We start from the raw sequence: 22,112 nt of genomic DNA on the forward strand, positions 1-22,112 counted from the left end.
ATGAAGTGGGTGGGCAGTGTAGGGGCTGAGTCCCAAATGGCACCCTGATCCCTATATAGTGCACTACTTTGACCAGGGTACCATTTGAGACAACCTGAGGGTGAAGGGGAGAGAGATGGACTGGTTGTTGATCCCGTCCTGTGATAGCTACTGTGTGTGTGTGTGTGTGAATGTTGACAGACAGACGTACGTTGCTGATATGGTCCTGGGTTTTCTTGATTCTCTGCATCTCCGGCGTGTCGGCCACAGCACTGAAACCTTTCCCTTTATTCTTCTCAAACTCCTCCTTGTACTGCACCTGGAACACACACACACACCCGGTCAGACCACACTGTATAGTCATAGTAAATCCTCACACACACACCAAGAGTCAAACGTTTCAGAGTCAAAAATAACAGATCAAATCCCATTTTATGTCGGTACATGATTCGTAAACAACAAATCAAATGTAGTTATAAAGCCATTTTTTAAATCAACAACAGGTGTAGACTAACAGTGAAATGCTTACTTACGGGCCCTTCCCAACATCGTAGAGAAAAGAGAGAAATAATAGAAAAGTAATAACACCATAATAAATACACAATGAGTAACGATAGCGTGGCTATATACACACGGGGTACAAGGTAATTGAGAGAGCTATGTACATATAACTAATGAAATGTAAATATAGGCTATAGTTTTAATGATTTTTAGTGTGTGTGTGTGTGTGTGTGTGTGTGTGTGAGAAGCCCGCCCCCCCCCACCCTCCCTCAGTAGTGGTGTTGACAGTCACTTCCTGTTGCCAGGGCAGTGAGACCATTCATACAGGATGTGCTGACATAGCCTTATAAGGTCACACCAAGAGGTGTGTGTGTGTGTGTGTGTGTGTGTGTGTGTGTACAACAGAGAGGGTGTATATTAATGCACATGGATGTATGGTATAGGCATAGCAGGGATTCCATTAGGAAAACGTGGCGCCGGACATTTGGCCGGCAGCATTTTAATTGTACTGGACCCATATGCATTGGTAGCGTAACCTGATCAGAATGCCAGAAGTCACATTTAGATGGTAATTTATACTGACAGAACATGCAAGTTGAGGATACAACGATGTGCACAGTCCCTTCTTGACGAATTCTGATGTGCACTTTGAAGAAATTAGAATAACGGTCCACATTCACTTTTCCTCAGCCAACAAGACAAGTAGGCCTAATGAACAGGACAATCACTAGCCTACGCCAATCTACAGTCGTGGCCAAACGTTTTGAAAATGACACAAATATTCATTTCCACAAAGTTTGCTGCTTCAGTGTCTTTAGATATTTTTGTCAGATGTTACAATGAAATACTGAAGTATAATTACAAGCCTTTCATAAGTGTCAGAGGCTTTTATTGACAATGACATGAAGTTGATGCAAAGAGTCAATATTTGCAGTGTTGACCCTTCTTTTTCAAGACCTCTGCAATCCGCCCGGGCATGCTGTCAATTAACTTCTGGGCCACATCCTGACTGATGGCACCCCATTCTTGCATAATCAATGCATGGAGTTTGTCAGAATTTGTGGGGTTTTGTTTATCCACCCACCTCTTGAGGATTGACTACAAGTTCTCAATGGGACTAAGGTCTGGGGAGTTTCCTGGCCATAAACCGAAAATATCGATGTTTTGTTCCCCGAGCCACTTAGTTATCACTTTTGCCTTATGGCAAGGTGCTCCATCATGCTGGAAAAGGCATTGTTCGTCACCAAACTGTTCCTGGATGGTTGGGAGAAGCTGCTCTCGGAGGATGTGTTGGTACCATTCTTTATTCACGGCTGTGTTCTTAGGCAAAATTGTGAGTGAGCCCACTCCCTTGGCTGAGAAGCAAGCGCACACATGAATGGTCTCAGGATGCTTTACTGTTGGCATGACACAGGACTGATGGTAGCGCTCACCTTGTCTTCTCCGGACAAGCTTTTTTCCAGATGCCCCAAACAATCGGAAAAGGGATTCATCAGAGAAAATGACTTTACCCCAGTCCTCAGCAGTCCAATCCCTGTACCTTTTTCAGAATATCAGTCTGTCCCTGTTGTTTTTCCTGGAGAGCTGGAGAGAAGTGGCTTTGTTGCTGCCCTTCTTGACACCAGGCCATCCTCCAAAAGTCTTTGCCTCACTGTGCGTGCAGATGCACTCACACCTGCCTGCTGCCATTCCTGAGCACGCTCTGTACTGGTGGTGCCCTGATCTCGCAGCTGAATCAACTTTAGGAGACGGTCCTGGCGCTTGCTGGACTTTCTTGGGCGCCCTGAAGCCTTCTTCACAACAATTGAACCGCTCTCCTTGAAGTTCTTGATGATCCGATAAATGGTTGATTTAGGTGCAATCTTACTGGCAGCAATATCCTTGCCTGTGATGCCCTTTTTGTGCAAACAATGATGACGGCACGTGTTTCCTTGCAGGTAACCATGGTTGACAGAAAAAGAACAACGATTCCAAGCACCACCATCCTTTTGAAGCTTCCAGTCTTTTATTCGAACTCAATCAGCATGACAGAGTGTTCTCCAGCCTTGTCCTCGTCAACACTCACACCTATGTTAACGAGAGAATCACTGACATGATGTCAGCTGGTCCTTTTGTGGCAGGGCTGAAATGCAGTGGAAATGTTTTTTGGGGATTCAGTTCATTTGCATGGTAAAGAGGGTCTTTGCAATTAATTGCAATTCATCTGATCACTCTTCATAACATTCTGGAGTATATGCAAATTGCCATCATACAAACTGATGCAGCAGACTTTGTGAAAATTAATATTTGTGTCACTCAACTTTTGGCCACGACTATACTATCCCCCATAGTAAAAACAAAGTCGACCTATTCTATTGGTCAGTTTGTTGAGAAAGAAATAGCCTGTTCCAAACAGATTCTGGGACAGTTGTGGGATGATAGAGCCCAAATTCATACAACCAGTAGGTCAAATTGTTAAAAAGCAATGCGTCTGATGAAACAGATCAGAACGTTTAGCTTAAAATGTTGATGCTATTCATTCATCACATTATAAAAATGGCAGCAATGCGCAGAAGGATACGCGCGGATGTTCGTTCCATAACGCAATTAGCGGGAAAACACGCACCGCACATGCGAGCGGTTTCATGTGAAAGATGAAAACAGCTGTTAGAAAGAGGGGAGATCTGATATGCAACAAGTAGCATGGGTTGTTAATATGACTAAAATTGTGCCTTTGGATAGGGGGGGGATAAAATAAAGAACTAGCTCCGACTGGGAAAACTAGTTTTGAACAGTCATCCAACTCGGGAATTCCAAGTCTGGAACTCGGGCCTCTTTCTAGAGGTCCGGCTTCCCGACCTGAAGTTCCATGTTTTGAAAGCACCCTATGCATTTGTCTTTTGAGACGCTTCAGCAGCAGCTCTCGTGCTGTCTGACATGTATGATACAAATGAACCTACAGACCGATAAGCATGACCAGTTAAATGTATTTACATTGACTGGTATTACCACCAATGAATAGGCAAAACATTCATTATTTCGCAATTAGATTTTTTCCTCCACCGGACAATTGGCCAATTTATTTTATTAAATCGGCTTTCCTATTTATATATAAAAATAAAAGCTAAATTAGAGCCAAAAGCCTGCTATTACCGGAAACCCTGATGCATAGGTCTTTGTGTGTGTGTGTGTGTGTGTGTGTGTGTGTGTGTGTGTGTGTGTGTGTGTGTGTGTGTGTGTGTTTACCCATCCCTTCCCAGTGTGACCCTCAGTACGACAGGAAGTGACCAGCCCATGTAATCAGATGGGTATCACTCTAATGACAACACAGCAGCTCTCCCTCACACACAGCTGGCCTACTGTACCGATGACGCAACACTTGTGGATTCATACACACACAGAAGTACCAACTCATACACACACAGAAGTATATACATACTCAGGTTCCCTATGAAACACAATACAGGCCCAGTGACATTTCAAAAATGACAATCACTTCCCTCTCTCTCTGGTGCTAGACCGCACCAATAACTAATATCCGGCTGCCTGCCCACCCCTGGAAGAGCCTGCTGCCATAATCCATTACCAAGCAGCACCCCATCCAGTCTCACACTCAGAAATACAATATCTATCCTAAATCTAGATATTCCATTTCTATGACTACACTCCTCTCCTCTGACAGCCAGCCAGCCTGATTGACTGTTGTTTTAAGGATTGGGCAGTCCCACACCCTACGTATTTGATTGGTCTATTGGTAGACAGGAAAGTAGGTAGAAGTGCACTCTGGGCCAGATTGGAACCCATGCTGACTCATGTTGGTCAGGGTCTGCGGCTCTAAACACTCCTTGACCACAGGTCACCTGGCTGCTGTTTGACTGACACAGCTCTACAGAGTGCTGACCTGTCCCCCCCCACACACACACACATTGTGAGGATAGGCAGGAGATGACTGGGCCATAATTCACAATGTGTGTGTGACGGGTGTGTTCCATTAGTGCTAAATTCAGGCTGCACACACAAACTCTTTTCAAAAACATTTGATCTTTCTGGTTCCTCCCGTGTTTAAGTGAAAGACAGAAAAAGTACATCATTTTTGCATGTAAACAGCCAATTTGAATTTCTGGCCATTCAGCGCGTTTGGAAGGTATTCAAAATCCATCACTTTTTCCAAATTTTGTTACATTACAGCCTTATTCTAAAATGGATGAAATAATTTCAGTCAATCTACACACAATACCTGATAATGACAAAGCGAAGGCAGGTTGGGGAAATCTTTGCACATTTATTAAAAATAAAAATACAAAGAAATGACTTACCGAAGTATTCAGACCCTTTGCTACACAACTCGAAATCGAGCTCAGATGCATCCTGTTTCCATTGATCATCCTTGAGATGTTTCTACAACTTGGGAGTCCACCTGTGGTAAATTCAATTGATTGGACATGATTTGGAAAGGCACACACCTGTCTATATAAAAAGGTCCCACAGCTGACAGTGGATGTCAGAGCAAAAAACAAGCCATGAGGTTGAAGGATTTGTCAGTAGAGCTCTGAGACGGGATTGTGTCGAGGCACAGATCTGAGGAAGGGTACAAAAAAAGAGTCTGCAGCAGTGAAGATCCCAAAGAACACAGTGGCCTCCATTCTTAAATGGAAGAAGTTTGGAACCACCAAGACTGACAGAACTCCAGAGTTCCTCTGTTGAGATGAGAGAACCTTCCAGAAGGACAACCATCTCTGCAGCACTCCACCAATCAGGCCTTTATGGTAGAGTGGCCAGAGAGAAGCTACTTCTCAGTAAAAGGCATGACAGCCCGCTTGTAGTTTGCCAAAGGGCACCTAAAGGAAAGGACTCAGACCATGAGAAACAAGGATTCTCTAGTCTGATGAAACCAAGATTGAACTATTTGGCCTGAATGCCAACAGGAAGAAACCTGGCACCATCCCTACAGTGAAGCATGGTGATGGCAGCATCCTGCTGTGGGGATGTTTTTCCAGAGGCAGGGACTGGGAAACTAGTCAGGATCAAGGCAACGATGAACAGAGCAAAGTAGAGATCCTTGATGAAAACCTGCTCCAGAGAGCTCAGGACCTCAGACTGGGGCGAAGGTTCACCTTCCAACAGGACAACGACCCTAAGCACACAGCCAAGACAATGCAGGAGTGGGACACGTCTCTGAATGTCCTTGAGTGGCCCAGCCAGAGCCCGGACTTGAACATCTCTGGAGAGATCTGAAAATAGCTGTGCAGCAAAGCACCCCATCCAACCTGACAGAGCTTGAGAGGATCTGCAGAGAAGAATGGGAGAAACTCCCCAAATACAGGTGTGCCAAGCTTGTAGCGTCATACCCAAGAAGACTCGAGACTGTAATCGCTGCCAAAGGTGCTTAAACAAAGTACTGAGTAAAGGGTCTGAATACTTATGTAAATGTTCAAACGTTTGGGTTCACTTAGAAATGTCCTTGTTTTTGAAAGAAAAGCAAATTTGACCATTAAAATAACAAATTGATCAGAAATACAGTGTAGACATTGTTAATGTTGTAAATGACTATTGTAGCTGGAAACAGCTGATATTTTATGGAATATCTACATAGTCCAATTATCAGAAACCATCAGTCCTGTGTTCCAAAGGCAAGTTGTGTTAGCTAATCCAAGTTTATCATTTTAAAATGCTAATTGATCATTAGAAAACCCTTTCAGAATTATGTTCGCACAGCTGAAAACTGTTGTCCTGATTAAAGAAGCAATAAAACTGCTAGTCTTTAGACTAGTTGAGTATCTGGAGCATCAGCATTTGTGGGTTCGATTACAGGCTCAAAATGGCCAGAAACAAAGAACTTTCTTCTGAAACTCGTCAGTCTATTCTTGTTGTGAGAAATGAAGGCTATTCCATGCGAGAAATTGCCAATAAACTGAAGATCTCGTACAGCGCTGTGTACTACTCCCTTCACAGAACAGCGCAAACTGGCTCTAACCAGAATAGAAAGAGTGGGAGGCCCCGGTGCACAACTGAGTAAGAGGACAAGTACATTAGACTGTCTAGTTTGAGAAATAGACGCCTCACAAGTCTTCAACTGGCAGCTTCATTAAATAGTACCCGCAAAACACCCGTCTCAACGTCAATAGTGAAGAGGCGACTCCAGGATGCTGGCCTTCCAGGTAGCTGGGAATAAAATCTTCCGTTTCTAGCTACAATAGTCAAGTACAACATTAACAATGTCTACACTGAATTTCTGATCAATTTGATGTCATTTTAAATGGACAAAAAAGTGATTTTCTTTATATAAAAAAAGGACATTTCTAAGTGACCCCAGACTTTTGAACAGTAGTGTACATACATTTGCAAACATTTCTAAAAACCTGTTTTTGCTTTGTCATTATGGGATATTGTGTGTAGATTGATGAGGGGGGAAAAAATAACTTCATTCATTTAAGAATAAGGCGCCAATGTAACATGTGGAACAAGTCAAGGGGTCTGAATACTTCCCGAATGCACTATATGTGATCATTAGTCGTAAAACCAAATAGTTTTACTGACGACTGCCTTTCAGATCTTCCCATCAATCCCTGTACTGTAGTCTACTGGCTACAACCCCACTCTCCTGTTCTAGCAGTATGACAAACCAATGCATTTTCCAGACAGTGTTATTAGGGCCAACTGTCTCTCATAACCTTTCACCCCCAGTCTTAACACTCCCAACCCCCCAAAACCATGTCCGGATCTCCCAGCAGCCCCCAGGCCTCAGACCCTAGAAATCAGCCTTCTATCACAGGATGTACCAGAATAACAGTCTATTTGGAGGGTGGAAAGAAACAGACCAAAATACTCAAACTGGGTCACCTGTTATTGCTATAATAAAGATGAGATTGGAGATTTGCTCTCTGCACACTAAAGAGTTGGTGGTGTGTGTGTGTGTGTGTCCGTTTCAGAGCTACTGCACGTTGTCATATGATGTAGGCTGTGTGTGTGTTTACACGTAGCAGAGACGTGGAGCTGGTTGATCTTCTCTGTAGGTTGCTGCTGGAGATACTCGGCTCCAGCATCTGTCAGTGGTCTCATTAGCCTCCTCTGAGAATGTGTGTGTGGCTGGACTCTTATCTCTGTGTGGCCATGTTGCCTCGGTCTGTTTGTTTACTGGTCTTCTAGGATCCTCCCAGTCCTCTTGGAGGCCCCCTGGGAGCCGGTTGAAAGACTACACACACAGACTGTCAGTCAGTGTGGCTGCTAATCCACAGCTAACGTCGACACACACACACACACACACACCACCCCTCCCCTCCCCTCTGCATGTAATCCGGATTGGCGGTGGTGCTATTAATGAGCATGGGTCCGGACTGTGACTGCGATGGCCATTTCTCCGACTCTAGTCTTCTAGTCATCCTCTCACTTTATACAGAGAAAGAGATGGAACGAGAGAGAGAGACGCCAGTGAGGGGGCATCGGGGCTCAGTCGGACTATAGTTTCCAGTCCACATGACTCTTGTGGCAAAAAAAGAAAGAAGAGCTGTTGGAGAGATCAGAGAGAAAGAGACGGGCACAGATGGCGGTTTTTCAGCACGGGGGGTGTTAGTCTGCTCAACCCACAACAACTAATAACCAGTCCTCCTAAATACGTATCGTAGTCACACATATGAGAACATGCTTATTAATATATACGAAAGGATTTATGAAATGTAGCTGTGTGTGAGTAGTGTAAGTGTGTGTGTGTGTGTGGGGGGGGAATACTCCATGTAATTGTGGCTGACTACGGGTCCATTGTGAGCATCCCATAGATGTTTCCTGAATATAGTGTGTGTGGCCGTAGCACAGAGGCCCTGTCATAGATTATTAGAGGAGAAGACAGGAAATAGGCTCTGACTCAAACTCTCCGTGCGTCTCGGGAAACCGTCAACATCTAAGTGTGTGTGTGTGTGTGTGTGTGTAGCCAGCTACTGTACGTCCCGTGTGTGCGCGCGCGTGTCCATGCGAGCTCATCATGTGAGTGTGTGCGCATGGAAGTTGAGGGTGCGTGCGGGGAACTGGGGCCGCTTCTCCTCTATCCCCCTCACCAATGCCTGCAGTGTTGCCACGGGAACCCTATTGCTATGGTAGCAGGGTAGGGAGGTCTGTCACACCTCATTACAATACTTTACGAGAGGGAGAGAGCAGAGAAAGGAAGGCACTGACACAGGAAGAGGGAGGAGGGCGGTCGAAGGAGGAAGAGATAAAAGTGAAATCTGAAGAGGAAGGAAATGAGAGGAATGCAAAAAAGAGAGAAGCGGAGACAGAGAGAGGATCTTCGTCATAAAGAGGGGGGGGGGGGTACTTTCTGTCTGGAGGAGGTCAAATATGAATGAACGAAAGAGAGGAGAACAGTGGGAGGGGAAAGCGCCGAAGTGGAGGAAAAGGAGAGCCACGAGTTGAGGCGAATCAGCGATGACACAGGCAGAGAACAGAGGAGGAAGATGGCGAAAAATGGAGGATGACTCTACGCTAACATGTGGGAGAGAGAGACTGCACATAAATCCCAGCAGTTTAAAGGAGTGTCTCCACAAATAGGCCTGAGCGTCATAGGTCATTAGAGCGTCATAGGTCATTAGAGCCAGAGCGTCATAGATACATTTCAATATGAGGATCAGTGGTGAGGCCTTTGTACGCATCTCTAATTACTTCCACACTGACGGCCTTATGAGGCCTGTGGACCGGGAGTATCTGTGTTCTGGTGAGTAGGTAGGTACCTGGCTCTGCATCTTGCTCTGCTGTTTGAGGCGGAGGTTCTCAGGAGTGTCGGCCACGCAGGTGAAGTTTGTCTTGGGGTAGTGTCTGTAAAAAACACACAGGAGAGGGAGGAGGAACACATTAGCACAGAGCATTCACACAGGCACACACACACACCTTTTAACCCGCTGTATTTACAGCCACAAAACGGTGATGCATTTTCAAAACCCAAGATAACATTTCAATTATTTGTCACATGCGCCAAAAAAAACAGGTGTAGACTTTTTTGTTTTGTCGATTTGACTTTAGGCACAGAAACAAAGTGAGTTTTAAGCCTGCGTTTTGAACTGAAAGTCATGTTTGCAGCCAATATGAACGAGAGATCTCAGGTCACTTCCCTGGAGTCCAGGCCAAGCAGGATCACACAGCCTAACTGTACGCATCGGGGGTTACAGGATCAGACGGAAATCATGGTCCGTCTGTAGCCTCTCTTCCTCGCAAATACCGTAATTCATTTGCCAGAATGTTACACCTTCATCGCATAAGGATTGAAGGTTGTGTGATGTTACAGCTATATTTAGACATACAGCCAATACCACACACTGAGGTATATAATGCCAACCCATCCAAACTAGGTCTATCTGAAATAGGAAAATGATCAATGAAAATCGCCAAGGAGCCATATTGCCGTAGCAGATTGCTAAACTGTATTTTATGTGGATAATACACACTACCGGTCAAAGGTTTTAGAACACCTACTTATTCCAGGGTTTTTCTTTATTTTTACTATTTTCTACATTGTAGAATAATAGTGGAGACTTCACAGCTATGAAATAACACATATGGAATCATGTAGTATGCAAAAAAGTGTTAAACAAATCAAAATATATTTTATATTTGAGATTCTTCAAAGTGGCCACCCTTTGCCTTGATGACAGCTTTGCACACTCCTGGCATTCTCTCAACCAGCTTCATGAGGTAGTCACCTGGAATGCATTTCAATTAACAGGTGCGTCTTGTTAAAAGTTCATTTGTGGAATTTCTTTCCTTCTTAATGCATTTGAGCCAATCAGTTGTGTTGTGACAAGGTAGGGGTGGTATACAGAAGAAAGCCCTATTTGGTAAAAGACCAAGTCCATATTATGGCAAGAACAGCTCAAATAAGCAAAGAAACGACAGTCCATCATTACTTTAAGGTCAGTCAATACAGAAAATGAAGAACTTTGAAAGTTTCTTCAAGGGCAGTCGCAAAACCCAACAAGCACTATGATGAAACTGGCTCTCATGAGGAACGCTATAGGAATGGAAGACCCAGAGTTACCTCTAATGAACTTATCCTTTGCAGCAGAGTTACCAGCCTCAGAAATTGCAGCCCAAATAAATAATTCAGAGTTCAAGTAACAGACACATCTCAACATCAACTGTTCAGAGGAGACAGCGTTTTCCTTCATGGTCGAATTGCTGCAAAGAAACCACTACTAATGGACACCAATAAGAAGAGACTTGATTGGGCCAAGTAACACGAGCAATGGACATCAGACTGGTGGAAATGTGTCCTTTGGTCTGGAGTCCAGATTAGAGATTTTTGATTCCAACCACAGTGTCTTTGTGAAACGCGGTGTGGGTGAACGGATGATCTCCGCATGTCTATTTCCCACCGTGAAGCATGGAGGAGGTGGTGTTATGGTGGGGGGGGCTTTGCTGGTGACACTGTCAGTGATTTATTTCGAATTCAAGGCACACTTAACCAGCATGGCTACCACAGCATTCTGCAGCAATAAGCCATCCCATCTGGTTTGGGCTTAGTGGGACTATCATTTGTTTTTCAACAGGACAATCACCCAACACACCTCCAGGCTGTGTAAGGGCTATTTTACCAAGAAGGAAAGTGATGGAGTGCTGCATCAGACAACCTGGCCTCCACAATCCCCCGACCTCAACCAAATTGAGATGGTTTGGGATGAGTCGGCTCCGCAGAGTGAAAGAAAAGCAGCCAACAAGTGCTCAGTATATGTGGGAACTCCTTCAAGATTGTTGGAAAAGCATTCCAGGTGAAGCTGGTTGAGGGAATGCCAAGAGTGTGCAAAGCTGTCATCAAGGCAAATGGTGGCTATTTGAATAATCTCAAGTATAAAATGTATTTTGATATTTTTTGGTTACTACAGGATTCCATCTGTGTTATTTCATAGGTTTGAAATTATTCAATAAATACTCTTGAATGAGTAGGTGTTCTAAAACTTTTGACCGGTAGTGTAAACTTACTGTTTTTGCCAGGCAAGTGCTTTCTAGTCACTATTCTGAATATGCGCTTCCCGCCTTGGCGCTCCAATGCTAATGACGGGTCATGGTCATGTTTTTGAGACAATAATTTGATGCCATACTGTAAGCCTGTGTTAGTAACCAGGTCGAATGGGAAAAGGTATCAATATTTAAAAAAAATACGTAAATGCAGCCTATTAAAATGAAGGGGGAAAAATGTATTTGATCCATTCAGATTCACAACCCCCCAAAAGCTTTTTTCGGGAGCCCTAGTCTAGAAAAGGGGTAAATCAGGGAATTATTTTTAAAAAGCAATGGAACTGGCTTCGAGGTCCAGATTTGACTTTAAGGGTGCTAGAATTTTAAGAAAAGCAAGGCATTTCAAATAAACCTTAGTCATTGTTCGAGTTTGTCTCCCGTGTGAATTAGGAAACACTGCAGACAGATGACTAACAGATGACTAACAGAATCTCTAGATCTCTAACAGAATACAAAAAGTCTGTTTCTATGGGTCTCCTGTCACCGTCAACAGAGGTGACTGGCAGGGGGGTATGGGTTGTGGGGAGCCGTTTCTTTCAAGGTTACTAAATGCCTGGTTGAGAGTCGTAACAGGTGTGGAAACAGGAAGAGTAACAGAATGCAACACAGAAAGAGGGAAAGAGGGAGGACCAGGGAGAAACACGGTCACAGGGAAAATTGTCATGGTGTTTTCCACCAGAGCATGAACACAAAGCTCTTCTTGAATAGGTTTTAGGGGATTTCTGGTCTGGTCAACCACACACACGGAACCAAGCCAGTCAGTCCCACCTCCCACTGCCCTTGAAAAACGCTCTGCCTCAAACACACGCTTCAAGGACCCAAACACATTCTACATACACACCGAGCACAATTCCAAAAGCCCCGCACTGCAGACTTGCGTACTGATTCCTGATCTGTGTAAGCGATGCGTACAAGTATGTTTTTATACACCAGAGCTTTTCCTGCTAAACTCAGCTGCACTCCTCCTTATGCGGCCTGCCAGTTCACTCAGTTGTCCTGAAGGCAGCGAGAAGCACAACGAGGTTCAGGTCAACATGGAGAGAAAAAAAAAAATCTACTGAATCTAGCTGCTCATATGGACTCCACTACCCAGCATGCCCCAGGGGGTGGGACGACCTCAATCTCCCCCCTCTCCATGCCTCGGGGTATCCCAGTTAGGTCATATGTTTTGTGTTTCCTTGACGACTTGGTAAACACATTGAATTTCCATTTAAACTGATGTAGAGAGATGGACGAGCTCAAAGCCTCAAACAATGAGGCCTTCTGAAGAACGCGGTGCAATTATCTACTACCAGGAATGAGAAGCTAATTAACAAGCACTTTTAAACCCACACACAGCAGAGAGGGAGTGTGAGCCCAGAGTACTGTGAAAGTGCTGAACAGAGCACTTTACAGGCTCTGTGTGATATTAAGATTACTTTATTGGTAAATTGCAAACGAGGACCAACCAAAATGTTACTTCTGCTTTTAACCAACCCCCCCCCCCCCCCCGAAAGAAACACATACAGGTTTTTTGGAGAGGTGTGGGGAGCTGCCACACTGAGCAACCAGGGAGCTGCTGTTGTGTGGGGGTTAAGGGCCTTGCTCAAGGGCACAACGGCAGGCAAAGGCATCGAGGATTTGACACCGGCAACCATCTGGTTGCCAGCTCACTTCCTGGACGATTTCTCCTGTCGGACCCGGGATTTGAACTGGAAACCCTCTAACGGTTAGGCTACCTGAAACGCTCCTTGCACTCGAGCATGCAAGCACACACAGGCCCGCGTATGCTCAAACACACACGTTCCTGAAAAGGCAGAGAGGCTGCTGCTATCAGATTCCATTCAAATGTAGCGGTTGACTGTGCTAGTGGCGGCATAGGTCAGGCTGAGCGAGCTCAGTTTGCCATTGTCACGCGTTACGTTCGGTAACAGCACCCTGTTGTAACCCGCGGTGCTGTTCTTTAGAGCACTAGGAGTGTGACTGGGTGGCTTTGGTCAACAGATTGCTTGTAGGTTTTATTTGGGGATACGGGTGTGTCTGGTTGGTTTGTGGTGGTGGCCAGCGTGTGCTCTACAGAGCGTCTTTGTGCTTTAGGCTGCTTCAGCATGGAACAGAGAGACCAATGTGCAGCTGGCACACAGATACCTGATACTCATTGTGTGTTTGAGCTTGTATTGGTGTGTAGTATGCGTGTGGACGAGTTTAACTATACTTGCTTGTTCCAGAAGTCCCCACAAGAAAAGTAAACAAACAAAAATTGGGAACATTTTGTTAGTCCCCACAAGGTCAAATGCTATTTCTAGGGGGTTTAGGGTTAAGGTTAGAACTAGTGTTAGAATTAGGGTTAAGAGCTAGGTTTAGGGTTAAGGAAGATAGGATTTTGAACGGGACTGAATTGTGTGCCCCCACAAAGTTACAAAGTTAGTCATACAATAATGTGTGTTCTGCGCGCATAAAGGCTATGCAATGCCTGTACATGCATGAGTAGGTAACCGACAACACTCATCTGTCAGGCTGCAGTGTAACAAGGTTAGGAGTCACACACTGCCTCCCCCTGCTATCAATGACAGCCACAAACACACACTACTGCTCTCTTAACAGTCAACATGATAGAACAGGAACTAACCCATTACTGGAGGAGAGAGTGAGGGTTAGTAGCATAGTGGAACTAGGAGCGGGTGGAAAAAGAACTTTCTGGAAGGTCACACCCACTCCTGTCCATAGGGGGCACTCAAGGACAAAGTAGCTGATCTAGGATCAGTTTAACCCCCAACGCTAAATTAATTAGCCTAACCCTTAAAACGGGATGAGAACACCTGACGTGACCCCGGATCATGGTTAGGCAAAACGTCAATGGCAGCTACTCTGAGGTAGGCTGGGGCAGAGTACTATAGAGTAGATATATAGTAGTAGACCTCTGGTTTTACCTGTGGACTGAGCTGGTGTAGACAGCTCTGTGTTCTGCTAAAACCGAGCCGTTGTAAATTCTAGTCGGACTTGACATCCACACAGGGAGACCGACAGAAGCCATTAGACCGAGTCGAAAATGTTAAAACATGTCTGGCTGAGATATTTCACTGACTGGGGTTCTTATCCAAATCAGTTTCTATCAAGACCCGGCACTGAGCGCTTGGGCAAACTGGAAAGTACCTGTGTGGCGACAACACTGGGATTATGTCATTCTCTCTGAAAGAATGGCTCGTGTTGACTTCTGTTATTGACGAACTATACAGCTGCACACAATTTGAAAGTAAAACTTGCCCACTGTGTTACTAGAGAACAGGGCTATTCAAATCTGAGCCTGGAGGTCCGGAGTACTGCTGGGTGTCTGTTCTACCCATCCTGATAATTCATTGCACCCACCTGGTATCGCAGTCACAGATAAGAGGGGAAGATCGAGTCAAAGTACTACAGCTGATTATCAAAGTATCGATTTGTAAACATAAAATAACAAAAAGGTGGGGTTAAGCTAGTGCTCCTCGGCTGTACCTGCGCCAAAACGCCGGTCATTGTCATCCAATAGTTCCTTCTCCATCTTCTTAAACAGTGAGGCAACATGTTTTCAGCACTTATTTCCATGACTGATCAAAACTCATTCCTCCCGTGCTCTCTCTCGTCTCTCTGCAGCAGACACACATGCACAGAGTCATATCTTTGGAACATCAAATCGGTATCGAATGGCAATGCATATTGAACCGTGCGTCGCAATGCATATAGAACCGTGCGTCGCAATGCATATCGTACGGGCACCTAAGTACAGTGGATAACATCGTATGGCGAGGTCCCTGGCGGTTCCCAGGCCTAATCAACAATGGTACTGACTTGGGAGGTCCAGATTTGAATTTGCCTGCTATAGAACATGGTGGGACTGGTCAAGGTGAAACGGCCTCTATAAACACTATTGATTCAATTCCAGTTTGTTTGCAGCGTTTGTGAATCCGGGGGTCATGAGAACAACAACGGTATGACAGTAGCTTGCCCAAGGCGCGCGCTGCGCTCTCCCTCTCAAACTCCACGGAAACAAATCGCAGAGAAAAACGTCCAATCTGTCACGTCCGTCCTAAATCTCCCGCAATCCCCCTGTGAGCTGGCCGACTAATCAGGGCACAGGGATTCCCAGCCCAGCTGTGGGTGGGCAGCGTTCAGGGTAAACAAACAGGCGTCTATCAGCTGCTGACAGATTATTTTTTTTAAACGATGATTATAGCATAGTTTACCACAGTACAACCACAACACAGATAGAGGAGTTAGAGCCAGCATTCTTTCCCTGGAGAGGGAGTCTCCTCCGCTGATGGGGTGTAAACCCTAACTAACGGATAGGGATTTACACAAATGGAAAGAGCAATACAGTCTGGACGGGCCTGCTTCCTGACGGAGGGATAGCGAGAACGGAGGTCTGAGGAGAGAGTCGAGATTATCCTGCTAAAGGCAAAGCCGCATGATTTCTCTGAAAGATCGGGATCTAAGAGCGACTAGAGAAGTAGGATGTTCGTGGGAAAATCCCTACTCTCCAGTATTCAAAATGGACGCATGTGTTGGATTCTGGGCAGAGGGACGAACATATTGAGAAGCGGTGGAGGAGGTTGCAAGGGTGTAACATTAGTAAAATAGAGTTTGTATTTTCCTAGCTAGGCATGTATGTATTAAGTGCATGCATGTAACCAACTGTGTGTGTACGTGAGGGAACCAACTGTACCAACTGTGTTCGTGAGGGAATCAACTGTGTGTGTACGTGAGGGAAGGGGGGGGGGGACTAACTGTGTGTGTACGTGAGGGAAGGGGGGGGGACTAACTGTGTGTGTACGTGAGGGAAGGGACTAACTGTGTGTGTACGTGAGGGAAGGGGGGGGGACTAACTGTGTGTGTACGTGAGGGAAGGGGGGGGGACTAACTGTGTGTGTACGTGAGGGAAGGGGGGGGGACTAACTGTGTGTGTACGTGAGGGAAGGGGGGGGGACTAACTGTGTGTGTACGTGAGGGAAGGGGGGGACTAACTGTGTGTGTACGTGAGGGAAGGGGGGGACTAACTGTGTGTGTACGTGAGGGAAGGGGGGGACTAACTGTGTGTGTACGTGAGGGAAGGGGGGGACTAACTGTGTGTGTACGTGAGGGAAAGGGGGGACTAACTGTGTGTACGTGAGGGAAGGGGGGGACTAACTGTGTGTACGTGAGGGAAGGGGGGGACTAACTGTGTGTACGTGAGGGAAGGGGGGGACTAACTGTGTGTACGTGAGGGAAGGGACTAACTGTGTGTACGTGAGGGAAGGGGGGGGACTAACTGTGTGTACGTGAGGGAAGGGGGGGGACTAACTGTGTGTACGTGAGGGAAGGGGACTAACTGTGTGTACGTGAGGGAAGGGGACTAACTGTGTGTACGTGAGGGAAGGGGACTAACTGTGTGTACGTGAGGGAAGGGGGGGGGACTAACTGTGTGTACGTGAGGGAAGGGGGGGGGGACTAACTGTGTGTAGATGAACAGAACATGAAGCCACGCCTTCTTTCCCCAAACACACACAGTGAGAAGAGCCAAAAATTATTGGAGTGGAGAGAGGGGGATTCCAAGGATTCCTAACCAGCCGTGGGAGCGTGGGCTTGAATGGGAGTGGGAGTGTGTGTGTGTGTGTGTGGGCTGGTGTGTGTCACTGCTGAGGAACTTCTGGAATTTCTCTTGTTGACCCCCAGAGGACGGGGTGTGTGAAAAGGGGTGTAAAGCGTGCTCTTTTCCACACCACACACAGCCCTTCTCTTTGGTGAGCCAGAGACACAACTGGAGACAAGGAGATAAGGGAGCCTCTACACTGCTCTGAAGTACACAAAGCTGGGTCTGTAACATTACACACACCACCTTGGTTTCTCAAACACACACACACACACACTTGGGTACTACTTACGCATTGCAGTATGGTCTCTTCTCAAAGCCTTTGTAATTCTTCATGTTTAGAGTCATTTTGCAGATCTCACAGCTGAAGCATCCTTTGTGCCAGTACTGTCAGAGAGAGAGAGAGAGAGAGAGAGAGAGAGAGAGAGAGAGAGAGAGAGAGAGAGAGAGAGAGAGAGAGATTAGACATTCGTTTCACTGTTCTCAATGCTAGCACGGAGGACCTAAACCACACAGCATATTCACACCAGGAAGTGCCATATTTGGATGAATAAGGCCATAACCATCTTAGCTGGAGGAAAGAGGGAGAACGGAGAGAGAGAGAGAGAGAGGGGTCTGTTTGTCGAGGCAACTTCCTCTGGACATCTCTACGCGGTGGTTATTTATAAGCCAGGGGGACGTGTGGCTGTGTGGCGAAAGAGGCTGAGGGCGAGCATGTTTGCAAAAACCCATGCCTGAAGCCCAGCGGCTGACTAGACACCGTTTAGAGCACAGAGCCACATCCACTTTTAGAGAGAACTGCCAACGTCCACCGTGGCACCCCACCCGCCGACTAAGCACCCATCTGTAAAAGTAAACTCCCTCATAGAACAAAGCAGCATTGAGGATCCCTGAACAGTTTTGATCGTGTTTTAGTGACGAAACCTGCTCGTTTGAGCAGCCTGGAAGAAAGTCCTGCCGTGGTGGATGGAGAGGCAGGTGTGTGCAGTTGGAAAGTCATTCCAACTGCCCCAGGCATCCAGCACTCCTTCTTATTCCATTAACGCCACTCGGAAAACGGTCAGCCTATTCTCTGAAGAGGTTGCACAATGATGCGAACAGCTGAGGACAAACACGGTGTTTAATTAAGAGCCAAATGTCCTGGAAAAGGTTGTTAACCTAGTTGGCAGCATAATCAGGGCCTCAAAGTCACGACCCCTTGATATTCCTGGCCTTGTGTGGAGATCGAACGTTACTCAGAAATACGCACGCGTCACACACACACACACACACACACACACATCTAGTGACTGAACCAGTTTCCCTGCCCTGACCCTACTCACCCATACACAACACTGCCAACAGAGCACATTGAGCCCTCCTGATGGGATGACTGACTGCTGGAAAATACCCGTGTTCAGTTTGATTTGACCCTCTCTCTTCCTTTCTGTCCATCTGTTCATCTCCACAAGCCCGGGTCTGCTTCTCTCCCTCGAACCATATTCACAACAGCCCTATCCTTCTTAGTCTCACACCCCCCCCCACCCCCCGTCTCTCTCGACAGCAGGCTGCTCTGTGGCCTGAGGGTTCAGAGGGGGACCGAGGGAGGGAGGCTGGAGGGAAAGAGGAAGGAGCGTGAAAGGAGGGAGAGAGCGAAGGGAGGGAGGGGTGGATGAGAGCAATGCCAGGGAGTGAGGCAATGATCTGGCCGTTCCTGCAGTCAAGGGAAGGCGAGAGAGAGAGAGGGAGGAAGAAAGAGAAAGACACAGTCCGTATTAACATGGCTCTGGGGTATTCTCTACTCAGCCATCCCCGTTTCTCCCTCTTCCTTTCACTAAACATTCTCCACTACTCGCCTACACACACACATACAGTGGGGCAAAAAAGTATTTAGTCAGCCACCAATTGTGCAAGTTCTCCCACTTAAAAAGATGAGAGAGGCCTGTAATTTTCATCATAGGTACACTTCAACTATGACAGACAAAATGAGGGGGGGAAAATCCAGAAAATCACATTGTAGGATTTTTAATGAATTTATTTGCAAATTATGGTGGAAAATAAGTATTTGGTCACCTAGAAACAAGCAAGATTTCTGGCTCTCACAGACCTGTAACTTCTTCTTTAAGAGGCTCCTCTGTCCTCCACTCGTTACCTGTATTAATGGCACCGGTTTGAACTTGTTATCAGTATAAAAGACACCCGTCCACAACCTCAAACAGTCACACTCCAAACTCCACTATGGCCAAGACCAAAGAGCTGTCAAAGGACACCAGAAACAAAATTGTAGACCTGCACCAGGCTGGGAAGACTGAATCTGCAATAGGTAAGCAGCTTGGTTTGAAGAAATCAACTGTGGGAGCAATTATTAGGGCTCCACGGAAGATCTCACCCCATGGGGTCAAAATGATCACAAGTGAACGGTGAGGAAAAATCACAGAACCACATGGGGGGACCTAGTGAATGACCTGCAGAGAGCTGGGACCAAAGTAACAAAGCCTACCATCAGTAACACACTACGCCGCCAGGGACTCAAATCCTGCAGTGCCAGACGTGTCCCCCTGCTTAAGCCAGTACATGTCCAGGCCCGTCTGAAGTTTGCTAGAGAGCATTTGGATGATCCAGAAGAAGATTGGGAGAATGTCATATGGTCAGATGAAACCAAAATATAACTTTTTGGTAAAAACTCAACTCGTCGTGTTTGGAGGACAAAGAATGCTGAGTTGCATCCAAAGAACACCATACCTACTGTGAAGCATGGGGGTGGAAACATCATGCTTTGGGGCTGTTTTTCTGCAAAGGGACCAGGACGACTGATCCGTGTAAAGGAAAGAATGAATGGGGCCAAGGGCATTGAAGATGAAACGTGGCTGGGTCTTTCAGCATGACAATGATCCCAAACACACCGCCCGGGCAACGAAGGAGTGGCTTCGTAAGAAGCATTTCACGGTCCTGGAGTGGCCTAGCCAGTCTCCAGATCTCAACCCCATAGAAAAAAGTGATACAGGCTGGGGGTATCATCAGGTCCCTGTGTGTTCTACAGTGATATAGGCTGGGGGTATCATCAGGTCCCTGTGTGTTCTACAGTGATACAGGCTGTGGGTATCATCAGGTCCCTGTGTGTTCTACAGTGATACAGGCTGGGGGTATCATCAGGTCCCTGTGTGTTCTACAGTGATACAGGCTGGGGGTATCATCAGGTCCCTGTGTGTTCTACAGTGATAAAGGCTGGGGGTATCATCAGGTCCCTGTGTGTTCTACAGTGATACAGGCTGAGGGTATCATCAGGTCCCTGTGTGTTCTACAGTGATACAGGCTGGGGGTATCATCAGGTCCCTGTGTGTCATCAGGTCCCTGTGTGTTCTACAGTGATACAGGCTGGGGGTATCCATCAGGTCCCTGTGTGTTCTACAGTGATACAGGTTGGGGGTATCATCAGGTCCCTGTGTGTTCTACAGTGATACAGGCTGGGGGTATCCTCAGGTCCCTGTGTGTTCTACAGTGATACAGGCTGGGGGTATCCATCAGGTCCCTGTGTGTTCTACAGTGATACAGGCTGGGGGTATCATCAGGTCTCTGTGTGTTCTACAGTGATACAGGCTGGGGGTATCCATCAGGTCCCTGTGTGTTCTACAGTGATACAGGCTGGGGGTATCATCAGGTCCCTGTGTGTTCTACAGTGATACAGGCTGGGGGTATCATCAGGTCCCTGTGTGTTCTACAGTGATACAGGCTAGGGGTATCATCAGGTCCCTGTGTGTTCTACAGTGATACAGGCTGGGGGTATCATCAGGTCCCTGTGTGTTCTACAGTGATACAGGCTGGGGGTATCATCAGGTCCCTGTGTGTTCTACAGTGATACAGGCTGGGGGTATCATCAGGTCTCTGTGTTCTACAGTGATACAGGCTGGGGGTATCCATCAGGTCCCTGTGTGTTCTACAGTGATACAGGCTGGGGGTATCATCAGGTCCCTGTGTGTTCTACAGTGATACAGGCTGGGGGTATCATCAGGTCCCTGTGTGTTCTACAGTGATACAGGCTAGGGGTATCATCAGGTCCCTGTGTGTTCTACAGTGATACAGGCTGGGGGTATCATCAGGTCCCTGTGTGTTCTACAGTGATACAGGCTGGGGGTATCATCAGGTCCCTGTGTGTTCTACAGTGATACAGGCTTGGGGTATCATCAGGTCCCAGTGTGTTCTACAAGATTGTAGAACAAGGAGTGTTTCCAGAACATATAGCAGGGTTTCCTGGACGCAGTTAATCCACTACATGACAAAAGCATTTGACTTAAATCCATGACCCCCATTCGCTCTGATACCTTTTCAGAATTCTAGTCTGGTGTGTTCTCACACTGGCCTTTACGGACGGACCACCCAGGGCTGTGTGTGTGAAGCTGCTGACCAGCAGAGCCGGGCTAAGGCAGACAAAGGAGTGGGCTCATTCTGGACACCGGCCCTGAGCCCTGGTCAATGGAGCTCTGATCCAGAGCCAGCCAGCAACACTGGGCAAAACCTACACCCCAACCACACTACACAGGCCCAGTCAGAGAGATAGGACCCACTGGCGGATGCATCGTCTCCGCCTCTCTCTCTCTGTCATATCAAACCCCTGACAGTTCAAACACAACTACCCACACAGCGGTTTCCATTTCTACTAAATCTAGGCCTCAGCTTTTTCCAGATGCGGTGGCCATTTTTAGTCTGTCCACCTGCCTAAATATTCATCCCAATCTGACGTCTAAACCCCAGTCTCTCTCTGTTACCACACTCTCCACATTCCCTCCGGGCATCACCCCTAATCTGTAATCCCAATATGTGTTATGGAGGAGCGACGGATAAACAAATGGAACAGAGGGAGAGCCAATAGAGGAGTGTGTGACTGCGGGTGCTAATGCCTTCAAGCGGAGGGGTAAAGGTAAGCTGAATGGCAGCAGTGGACTTTGATCCTGTGTTTACCGGGGTAAACTCAATATTGACCTTGGGTGAATTCCAGCGCCATAGAGAACAGGCTTGGATTGCAGCCGCGGCAACAACAAAAAAATCTACCCGGCCTTCACCCACCCTGCTAACCCACATTCCACCAGGTCAGGGCTACCCC

At 46.6% G+C, this 22,112-nt stretch overlaps 1 protein-coding gene across 1 annotated transcript in view; it reads right to left on the reverse strand.

Annotated features, from left to right (window-relative positions):
* LOC139565285 (LIM and SH3 domain protein 1-like) overlaps positions 1-22,112 on the reverse strand; it is a 36,056-nt gene that overhangs the window by 7,907 nt on the left and 6,037 nt on the right. The window contains exons 2-4 of the mRNA XM_071385486.1: positions 17,328-17,422; positions 9,177-9,261; positions 191-298 (exon numbers count right to left, since the gene is read on the reverse strand). Coding sequence (XP_071241587.1) covers positions 191-298; positions 9,177-9,261; positions 17,328-17,422 — 288 coding nt within the window. The remainder of the gene's footprint in view (positions 1-190; positions 299-9,176; positions 9,262-17,327; positions 17,423-22,112) is intronic.

Source organism: Salvelinus alpinus, chromosome 36 (genome assembly GCF_045679555.1).
Source record: "Salvelinus alpinus chromosome 36, SLU_Salpinus.1, whole genome shotgun sequence".
Taxonomy (NCBI): domain Eukaryota; kingdom Metazoa; phylum Chordata; class Actinopteri; order Salmoniformes; family Salmonidae; genus Salvelinus; species Salvelinus alpinus.